Here is an 11,312-nt window from a genome sequence, read left to right as displayed (position 1 = left end):
TTTTTTTTAAGTTCCGTTGTTGAATATTATAGGTGTGTAAACTCAGCAAAATATTCTAAAAGAGTACAGAAGCCCATAATAGCATTGGGTCTTCTGTAGTCTTAAGGCTTTTGAGGATAAAGGGTAACAATGTTTTCACCAAAGCACTCTGTAGGGTCCAACGATGTAATGGAGAATACTGGTCAAAAACAGCATTTAGTTTCAGAAAGAGTTCATCTGAATTCTGTCCATTGGAATGGTGCTTTTTCCTTGAAAGCCTTAACTTTACAACAAAATGATAAAAATAATTAGTCTGCAGAGGAATGCTAAACTTTTTTGTTTTCATAGAGTATAAGGAGTGAGAATAGAAATTATTGTATGAATTGAAATAACAGCGTCGGTATGTATGGAGAAAGCCCAGAACTGTTCTCTGCCATCCTGGCATGCTTCTAGGAGAACTGAATGTGAACACAGACCTGACATCAGACTCAACTCCGGTCATAGGCCTTCTCAAGGTTCCTTTTCTCCTTGAATTTCTCCCCAAAGTTCTGAGTAAAAATTAGAAACAGAATCCCAGGAGTAACTGGATGTTTTCACTGTAAAGTGTGTGCACAGGCAACTCACCAGGAGGCTCCTGCTCAGAGTTCGGCGTGGGCACCTCGCAGTCCAAACAGTCCCTGCCTCTGTTCCCGGACAAAGACTTGGTGGGAGTTCCGGGCTCTTCTCCACTCAGCCTCCGTAAACAGGGCCCATTACCTTCTGCAGAACACCATGAATCCCTTAGAGGTCTTCCGTGTGACGCGGGGAAGTCATAGCAGGAAAGCCCGCCCCCAGACAACCGGGAAGACCCAGGCAGCTCAAGTTGTAGGCGGACATCCCTGCCCTAAGACCTTCCTGCCTCTGTTCCCATCAGTCCACCCACCTGGGTCCCTCCCTGCCCTCTCCTTGTCTCTGGCCCCTTCATAGGCTCTACACCTTCCTTCTGTCTGGTACATGAAAGGAGTAGGGGAGGAGAATGGGAGGGAAAAGGAGAGATTTTTCCTTTCCACGGACAGGAAAAGAAAGATTCGTTAGTGACTGGAAGGAGAACACATGGTCACCCTCTTCTTCCTGACATGGTGCTTGGCTCGCAGTCTCCTCTGCTTCATCTCCGTTAGTCACCTGGGGAGCTTCAGGGTCACAGGAGGCTGACGAGATATAAGACAAGACGGACCTTATGGAGGGACCCGGAATCTGCAGCAGAAAGAGTGAAAAAGAAAAAGGGACACTGCCTTTCCTCGGCGCCACTCCTCCAATACGCATGTGCAACAACACGCTCCCAGTAAGGGGCCACACGAACCCCTAAGAGTTTTTCTTTGCGTTTCCCCTACCCCACCAAGGTAAATGCCAAGCACTCTTCTTGAGAATGGGCTAGACTGCGAGAGCACCCTCAGATCGCACCAGCAGCACCCCATGCCGTGCAGGACCGCTGCCGCCCTGAGGCCCCAGCTGGAGTGCTCCCCTTCACAATGGAGTACTATTGGGCCTGGAAGAGGGACAAGTTTGAGTCTTGAATAAGAAACTGGATGAGTCTTGAGAACATAATACTAAATGCAACACACAGACCCAGAAGGTTAGCTCTTGCAAGGTTCTCTAATATGGGCGACCCAAAATATGAATAATTTAAAGGAACAAAATAAAAGAGCAACGGTAGGAAACACAGAAGTAGACTCTGGAGATGAGAAGAGGAATCAGGAAGGTGGGGGAGGAAAGGGGATGCAGGAGGGCTGGGGCCCAAACGCTATCAAAATGGAATATGTAGAGACACCCATTTCCCAAGATGAATATGATTATCATGGATCACAAACATATACTAATAAAAATTGAAAAGAGAAGGCAGCGTTTCCTTACCCAGCCCATGCCTTGAAAAGGAGCTTGAGGCCTCTTTGGGCTCCTCTGCCTCAGACATCTCCACACAGTCATTGCTGTTCTCTGCAGGAAAGAAATGAAATCCCTCTGCCCACAGCCAAAAGCAGCGTAGCCCTAGAGGGAACCTGTGGGGGACTGTCATGAGGGTGTAGGGAGCTCCAGTGTCTCCAGGGCGGAACCGCACCTCTCCAGACTCAGGGCCTGCCCCCTGGGCTCACCTCACATGTAGGCAACACACCCGTCACCATCCCAAGGCACAGCCCCCTCCAGTGCTCTTCCTTCTACCCACCTGGTTCTCTCTCCTCCCTTTCCCCTCTCCTCTGCCCTGTGCCGCAGGTCTGCCCTGGTTCCTAACTTCCAACATCTCCACATGCTTTTCTTTGTTCTATGTGTTTCTGTCCCTCCCCCTTTTTCTTTCTTTGTGGCTGGTTCTATCCTGGGTGTGAGGCTGGTGCAGCATGTGGTGCCAGGGATTGAACCACTGTCCCTGGATGCTGGCCTAAGCTTGCCTAAGCAGGTGCTTTAGACTGCTTAGCAATCCACCGGTCCCTCTGTCCCCTTCTCGTGCTCCTGTCTTTTTCTCATGTGTCCTGCTGTTTACCATCTTTCCTCATCTTATTTGTTTCCCCTTCCCATCACAGCCTCAGCCCTTTTTCTGGGAAAGTCCTCACTTGGATAGGAGAGTGCATCTAGGTCAGAGAGGGGACAAGGAGCAGAGGGAGCACAGGTAACAGTACCCGCTGTGGGGATGGTGAGACTAATGGCTTCTTTAGAAAAGAAAGATCCAAGTGTCACAAACTTGGGGGCCATTGATGCTGTTGGTAGACATGAGGCAGAGGACGTAGCGTGCAGCCCTGGGGTGGGTAGAAGTCACAGAGATCTCCAGGAAGGGAAATCACTGGATAATCAGGCAACAAAGATCACCATGCATAAATGGAGAGTGACAGGGTCTGATATTCATCTTGCAAAGAGCAATTGTGCAAAAGTGAAGAAAATGAGAAGGAAGAGTGTAGGAGAATTCGGGGTGTTTATCCTTTATGAGAGAGGGAAACCTGGAAAGACAGGGGTTCCCAGTGTCAGAAAAAATATTGATTTCTACTGGGAGTGCTCAGTTTCTGAACACTGGGATGAAGAAGTTTCTAGAATAAGCACCGTCAGGTACGTGGAAGAATGTGCTCGCAAGATAGCTCAGCCTGGCAGACACGCACTTGAGAACCGTTCCACTATCTGAGAGCAGGTGGAAATGCCAGGAGGAGGGTTAGAACTTTGAATGTATCTCAGCCACTCTGCTTGGGAAGATCTCAGTGGGAAACTCCCTCAAAGAGAGACCCCTTTCTGGACGTTGCCCTGTCTGCTGACTCTTACTTATGCGTGAATGTTTCCCTTAGACACAGTTTTCACTCTCGAAACTGTTTATTTGACTCACCTCTTCCTGTGCATAGCTTCCCCTGTGCTTGCTTCCCATGTCATTAATAGTAGTCATTTGTCTCTCTGTACCTTTCTCTAACTTTTCCTCTATGTCTTATTTCTCTTTGAAGTTAACCCCTTCCTACTTTGTCTCTTAATCTCTATTTTTCTGTCTCTGTTTCTCTGGTTTTATCTTAACCCGTCTGGATACCTGCCTAAGGCCAGTGTTCTCTATATTTTCCTCTATCTTCTCTACATTTTCCTCAACCTTAAGCCCTGAGGTTGACAAAAATTCTCCCATTTTCACAGGAATCACTGCACCAGTTACTTCTTTGGTCAGCTCTTGCCTAAGTTTCCCACATGACTTCCTTAAGTTCTTGCTAAGAGCTTCCAATGTGACTTCTCTAACTGGCAAGATTTTAGTCACTCACAAAACTTAGGTCTAGGAGCTTAGCACTTCCACCAGTAGCTGACAGAATCTCCCCACTCAACCGCCATAACCTGCTGACACTTGTGCATGATGCCTTCCTCACTGGCACCACGGCCCAACTTTGGCATATTCTCTTTCCATGTTCTCTACACAGGATTCCCCCCTCAGCCATTTGCCTCACCGTTATCCTATGCCTCTCTAGCAGTTTTGAAAAACAAAGCAGAAAATGAACATAATTCCCTCTGTATGTGTACAAATATAAAGAAGAGAAGATCAGGACAGAAGGAGGGGGAGATTGTTTTCCTTACCTAAAGGACACTGGAAATCAGTCTTGCTGTTGCCTTCTCCTTCATCTGGTGGGAGATTGAGGGTCCTTTTGCCTCTGTGAGTTATCTGGGGAGTTTGTGGATCATAAATCCCTGCAGAAACAAGGAAAGGATCAACAGTGAGCTGGACACAGAGCTCCCAGAGTGTTGTACTGCCATGGTGGGAAACCCTTGGGCCTGTTCCACACAGTGATATGGAAAGAGAAAAGGTCACAGAAATAAGAGCCAAGAAGAGCTAGCAGGGAGGAGGCCAGGACAATTGAAGAGAAGCTCACTGAGAAGCAGGTCTGTGGAGGCAGAGGTACATAGAGAGTAAGACAGAAAAATGGCACAGTGAGACCGTGTGGCTTGCACCTTGTAAAGATTTGGTCTGTTTTCCATTCTCCCTTGCTTTGTTTGTATTCTATACACAAGAAATCCCCGTCAGTCTGTAGCCTGCTATGCCGCTTGTTTCTCCTGAGTAAAAGCTGGGCAGTCTGTCTGCAGCAAGAACGCTGGATGGTGAGGGATGGGTGGACAGAGGGATGGTGGGTGGAGAGATGAATAGACGGATGACTTGGTGAGTAGATGGGTAGATGAATGCATAGATGGGTGGATGGACATCAAAGCACGTGAAAGAATATGTGTCTCTCTGTGTTGAAAGAAATATGAATAGGTGAAGTGGGTGGCCTGCAGTGGTGTGCTTGCCTGGAATCTCAGCACTCAGAAAGACTGGGGCAGGAAGACTGAGTTTAGGCCAAGATGGGCAGCTTGGAGACTTAGTGAGACACTGTATCAGAATAAAATGTAGAGAAGGATCTGGAATGCGGGGTAGTGCAAAGGTCCTGGGTTCAATGCCTAGGGCAAAACCAGAGAAGATAATGGGTAATCTGACTCAGCTTCATGGGTCTCTGACTCAGCTTCTCCTTCCTGACTTCCACCCTGCCTCTGCATTTCCATCTTTCTCTTCTTCCATGAGGTTCCTACTCTTTTCCCTGTCTTCTCTGTATCTTTTTAAGCTCCCTTCCACGTGGCTCTCCTAGACATCGTGTGTCATTATTCCTACACAGGTAAGTTTGAAGTGAGCTCTTCCTTCCAAACACCAACCTGGTGGTCCAGTCATGGAACACTGAGTGGCATTTCAGGCAGGGATAAACCACATGTATGACTGTGAGGCTACAGGATTTGCAGCCTAGACACATGATTGTCTTCGCAAGTACACACTGTGACACCCACACCATGGCGAAATCGTCTCACAGCACATTTCCCACAGTGTTTCCCCATCACTAAGAGACAAGCCTGTGTTGAGATCCCAAATTCACTTAGATAAAATTAGACTCACTTAGGAATCTCATTTTGTCCCCTAATCCACATTTTTATTCCTCTCTGCCCATCCCCCAGAGCCCCTCCATTAAGAGACTTCACCTCCCTCTCCCTGTCCCTGAAACCACAGGGTGAACAAAAGTGTGTGTTTGTGTTGGGGGTGGTGCAGAGGGAAGGAAGGAAGTGCTCCTGGCCTGCAGCTGGACCAACAATTTCAATGAGGTAAACTGGTAGTTTAAAGCATAATTACCTTGCCCACCGCCCGGTGGTACTCTGGGTATCTCTCCAGCATCTGCTCCATTTGTCTGCAGGAGAGCCACATGTTCATGGGAAACTGCAGGGAAACACAGGTGTCTGACCAGCCAGCCTCAGGGATGAGGGTGACCTCAGCTTCCCACTGAACTCTGGTGTTCAGTGCACTGGTGAGCATGCACTCAAGGGACCTCATCAAGACCCCACCCGCAAAGCCAGGCTCTGCTGCTTCTAGTCTGCTCAACCTCATTTCCTTTCTAATTGTTCAGTCATCTTGTGTTGCTTCTACGCCAAGAATTTTCATCTCTCAGTTCTTCTTCATGTCTGTGATGCTCCTTACAATGTGTAGTATGCATGTCTTAGGGATTTTCCTTCAGATTCTATTTTTTTGAGTCTGTACATCCCACACGGCAGGATCCAATCTTACCCTACACACCTGTAATCCTAGCACTTGGGAGACTGAGGCAGGAGGATCACTGTGACCCCAAGGCCAGCCCAGGGCCACATAGTGAGTTGAAGGCCAGCCTGAACTACATAGCAAGACTCAATCTCCAACAAAACCAAGAAGAAAAAATGAGAGAGGGAGTGAAGGAGGGAAGCTAAGAGAGCAGGAGCATGAGGGAGGTGTACAACAGCTTCTAAGAGCAGAGAAAGGAGGAAAGGAAAGAGGGAGGGAGTGGGGGGAGGAGAGAAAGCAAAAGGAGAGGACCTTTGGTTTAACCCAGTCAGGGAAGATGATCTAGTGAAAAAGAAAGACAGCAGTGGGCCAGGGAGATGGCTCAGGTTAATAAGTGCTTCCCTGGCAAGTACAAGAGCCTGAGTTCAATCCCTGGTTCTGAAAAAAAAAAAAAAGAAGAAGAAGAAGAAGAAAGAAAGAAAGAAAGAAAAAGAAGAAAAGAAAAGAAAAGAAAAGAAAAGAAAAGAAAAGAAAAGAAAAGAAAAGAAAAGAAAAGACAGCCTCAACAAGGGGCTGGAACTCCCCAGGGGGTGTGTGGTGATCTGAGAAAACAGGACAAGCCCACTTTCTGAATGCCACAAACAAAATGACTATTGCCACATCGGAGGCAGCGACCTTGGGAGGTAGCAAGGGGACGTGCAGGAAACCAGTTCTGGACACTGAGTGTCAGAGTTGTACTTCACAGTGGCCTGGCAAACACAGATGAAGAAACAAGACCCAAAAGACAGGAGGAAAAACAAAACCAGATATGAAGAAAGATGTCACCTACAGCTCTGACAAGGGAGCACACCTTTGGGGTCAATAGCCTCTGGGGTTGGGGGACCAGCAAGGGTAAGGCAAAGACGACCTAGGGGACAATTAGGGATGCATTCCCATGCCCAGAACACAGTGACGTCACAGCCGGGTAACACCTGGAGGGGGACACAGGGAAATCTGCGAGGTCCAGAGGGACAGAGAATGGATGGGAAGCCCCTGGGCAGGCTTCGATGAGGCTGAAAAGTGCTGGAGAGTAACAAATGGGATGCAGGGTGTGGGGTTAGTGGGAGGGAGCAGGGTCCCGTGGCTCATGGTTGCCTCCTGACCACCATAAGTGAGCAGCTCTGCTCCCTGCCTGATGTTCTGTCTCACCAAGAGAGACAAAGAGATGTGGGCCCTAAAGGAACAGCATTCCCTGAGTACTGCGACCTGATGCATCCTGGGTACAGACAGGCTATCTCCCCACAACCTGTGTCTACGAGCTTGATTTCCTTTGTTGCTTCTTCTGACTTGAACGTATCATGGTATGGAAAGGAGAGGGCTCTTCTTATAACCAAGGTATAGTTTTCCCAAGTTGAACACATCCTATTTTTCCTACTGATGTCTACTTTTTGCTTGCTAAAATATCCTTGGCTTGTTTCCCCCTAAAAGAAATGTCAAATTCTTTAGTGCTAGGTGTCAGATTCTACAAAATCAGCTTCCAAAGCTCCCGCCCATCCTCTGTGAGTCAGCCTCCCTTTTGCACCTCACAGCTCTCCACTGCTGCCCGTCCCTGGGCTTGGCTTCCTGGGCTCCTCTGGTGACTATCCTGGAGGACAAACCCGCCACTGGTGGGATTACCTGGTGTGTACGTAAGTGCCACAAAGACGTGGCTCGTGCACGTGTGTTTCATCACTGAATTTCTCTTGTCAAATATAAATGAAGAATGAATGAGCAGATCGGACTGCACCCCCCAGAAGTCACTGCGAGCGCTAGTTACCATATGAGAAGCTTCTGGAGATCTTCTTTAAGTCAGGATAGGCCTGCAGGTTGGTTTTGCTGAACAGCACTTTCAGGAGCGACGGGTGGAAAGTTTTCTGCAGTTCGGTAAGGACATCGTACATCACCCTTCTCACCGGGACCAGGTTTGTACAAGCATCTTGAAAATCCTTAAAGACATGGAATGGAGAATTACGTGGCTTTGGCTTTATGGGTGACAAAAGACAGTTAGATTGACACACTGACAATTTGTTCTCTCACAAAATATTAGAATCTGGCATATAATATTAAGTGCCCTCTGCCATTATTTTTGTGAGCCTGGCTCTGTGACATTGATATGCTATTGGGAAGAGATAGTGATTTTAAAGAATAAAATGGAAACGAAACTTTGTAAGTGATGAGAAGAGGGGTTGAAAGGAGGGGAGGGAATGGGGGAAAAAGAGGTACCAAGATACATCTTGTATGAGTACAAATTCCCTATGATGAATGTCTAAATTGTACAAATAAACTTAATTTTAAAAAGAGTAAAAGTGTGCTCAAAGTTGAATGCAGGTGGATCTTGAAGAGCCAGACCAGAATTTTTCAAAAGTGACCCTTCTGCTGACGGGATAAGCACCATCATCCTCTCTCAGACTGGGCTGGCCTGAAGGACTCCAAGAGAGCTAGTGGCCTCTTCCCTCTTCTGCGATCCTTGCCTAAAGACACGTCACAGCTTCAACATCCCAGAAAGGTTTGTTCCCAGCTTCCCCGGGGAACCGTCAGTGCCCTTTACCGGCAGTCTGTGGTTGCATAAAAGTCTAAAGAATAAGAAACCATTTACAGAGAGTAGCAAGCACCTGCCTTCAAATGTCTCCTAGTGTGGCACACCTAGCCTGTGAGTTCCAAATCTCTCAGGGTCAAGCATTTGAAATAAGTTGGTTTCGTAATAAGGCCCTGCCTGGAATGCTTATTGACTTTTTAAAAATTTTTATGTATTTAGTACAGGGTCTACAGGGTCTCACTACACAGATCAGACTTGTAGTGATCCTCCTGTTTTCAGCCTTCCAAGTGCTGGGATTACAGGTACCACACCTAGTTTCTTTTTTTCTTTTGTGTGTGCTACCAGGGATTGAACTCAGGACATTGTACTTGCTAGACAAGTGTGTATTCCACTGAGCTATCTCCCCAGCCCCCTACACCCAGTTTCAATTGCTGTTTTAGTGCATCCCATGGGTGGGGCTGGCACAGCTTGTGGTGCCAGGGATTGAACCCCGATACCTGTGCTCTGCCTAAGCAGGTGCTTTAGTCCACTGAGTTATCTGGCCACCCTTTTGCTTACTGACTTTTAATTGTAGCGAGTGTTTATATATTAAACTGTAGCAGAAAGTGCCCCTTCCCCAGCCAGTCTGTTAGCTGCCCAGGTAACAAGTTCTGTTACTTCTAGAAATAGCTGGTCACTGTGATGCATAGTCGGTCATTATGGTGCATGTTATAAGAACCGATCAATAAACACCAAATACTGTGCTTCTGTACTTCCGGCTTGTTTATCTCATCTAAGCCCCAAACTATCAATGATCAGGGCCTGGCTTTTTGTAAGGATTGATCCCTTGTCAGATATTAAATAAGTCTGCCTCCAAATTCTGGGTGTTGTTTCAGCTTGCCATAGCAGTATAAATGTGTCCAAGGTGCCCTGCACCAGGGAGGATTCCTGCTCCATCATCTCAAGACCTTTCAGCCCATTGGCTGCACCCTGAATGTTGGCAGAACAGAGCACGGAGCTGCCCTAGCCCTGCCAGGAGCTTCTTCTCACTTACCTCATACATTTGCTCAGAGATGAGGGCTCGGTCCCGGAGGCTCATGAGGAAAGGAAATGGCTTTGTTATTGCACTTGCGATTTCTACTTTGTTTGTTCTGAAAAGCTTGAACATGACCTCCTGTGAAACTTCATCCTCTGTGACTGCCCTGTGAAATAAACATATAATGTGGAAGTAGATATTGAGTTTCCAAGAGGTTGGTGGCAGCTAGATGAGTTGAGATACTAGGATAGTCAAGGGAGAGTCAGCAGACATAACATAAGTGATCATGGGAAATTCGCATTTAGGAAGTAATGGAGGGGCTTCTCAGAAAGAAATAAGCAATAGATAGTGAAAGGATTCTCCCTGACCTGAATCTCTAGGAAAATGTTGCACTGAGAAATGTTAAATCTTGGTGTGAATGAGACTGCCCATGGCCTGCGGATGCTGAATAGACCCAGAGCGCAGGCCCAGCACATGAGTGAGAGTACCTGGGCCCTCCGGATCCTGAATAGACCAGGAGTGCAGGCCCGGCGTGTGAGTGAGATGACTCAGGGGCCACCAGATCCCAAATAGACCCAGAGTGCAGGCCCAGAGTATGGGTGAGACTGCCCTGGGCCCACTGGATCCTCATTCAACCCAGAGCGGAGGCCCAGCATGGAACCCTTCAGCAGATCTCCCTGCAAAGAGGCTAGAGGGAAGACCCACCCAGCTGATTCAGGAGCAGAACATCTTGCCAGAGTGACACAAAGGGTTCAACTCCAACAGTGGCAGGAGGAAGAAGTGGAGCACAGCAGCCAGACTCCAGCCAGATCCAAGCCACACCACCTGGAGGAATCTGAACTTCATAGATCCAGACCTGGTGCTAAGGTAATAACTCTATCTAAGCGCTACACCAAAGGTCAGAAGACAGTACTATACAAAATGACAAAGAGATGGAACAAAATGCAGTCTCAGGCCCCGAGTCCACCCAGTACAAATGCAGAGAAAACTGGAAATCACACACTTGAAATCTCTGAAATAATAGCGTTGGAAGTAAAGAAACAACTGCAGAAAGGTTAGAAGAAATTAGATCAGAAATAATTTCTGAACTAAAAAATATAGTGATAACTATAATCAAAGAAGTACTAAGTGCTTCTAGAGAATACACTGATAAAAAATAGAGCAGAATATAAAAATGATGCAACCCCTGAATAAGCAATATAGGAAAGAAATAGATAGTATGAAACAGATTCAAAATGATATACAGGAAATTAAAACATCAATCACAAGCTGGCAAAACCGTTTGAGTGAAAGTGAAAATAGACTTTCTGACCTTAAAGACACCATCGCAGCTAGTGAAAAAGTAAGAAAAGATCTCTTAAAAACAATTAGGACGCAGGAAAAAATAATTCAATACCTGCAAGACGATGCAAAGATGAACAATGTGAGACCAATAGGCATCAATGAGAAGGAAGGAGTCAATACAAATGATATAGAAAGGATATGGGCAGAAGTAATAGCAAAAAACTTCCCAAATATGGGGCAACAATCTGACATTCCTGTAACTGAAGCATATAGAACTCCAAATAACATCAACCCAATTAAAACCACACCTAGACATATAATAATCAGAGCCCAGAAATTCAGCATAGGAACAGTATACTAAAGGCCATTAAAGAAAAGAAACAGGTCACATTTAAAGGAAAACCCATCAGAAATAATGGCAGATTTCTCCATCAAGTCAAGAAGAGCATGGAGCAAAG

General features: G+C 46.7%; 1 protein-coding gene across 1 annotated transcript in view; it reads right to left on the bottom strand.

Annotated features, from left to right (window-relative positions):
- Positions 1-11,312, bottom strand: part of LOC101559712 (nuclear body protein SP140) — a 77,773-nt gene that overhangs the window by 45,055 nt on the left and 21,406 nt on the right. The window contains exons 2-8 of the mRNA XM_023722058.1: positions 9,589-9,736; positions 7,797-7,965; positions 5,603-5,686; positions 4,033-4,143; positions 1,870-1,950; positions 1,080-1,166; positions 604-738 (exon numbers count right to left, since the gene is read on the bottom strand). Of these exons, the coding sequence (XP_023577826.1) occupies positions 604-738; positions 1,080-1,166; positions 1,870-1,950; positions 4,033-4,143; positions 5,603-5,686; positions 7,797-7,965; positions 9,589-9,736 (815 nt within the window). The remainder of the gene's footprint in view (positions 1-603; positions 739-1,079; positions 1,167-1,869; positions 1,951-4,032; positions 4,144-5,602; positions 5,687-7,796; positions 7,966-9,588; positions 9,737-11,312) is intronic.

The sequence above is a fragment of the Octodon degus genome, unplaced genomic scaffold (genome assembly GCF_000260255.1).
Source record: "Octodon degus isolate 3935 unplaced genomic scaffold, OctDeg1.0 scaffold00089, whole genome shotgun sequence".
Lineage (NCBI taxonomy): Eukaryota > Metazoa > Chordata > Mammalia > Rodentia > Octodontidae > Octodon > Octodon degus.
Note: the sequence above shows the minus strand (reverse complement) of the source record. Positions and strands in the feature narration are given on the sequence as shown.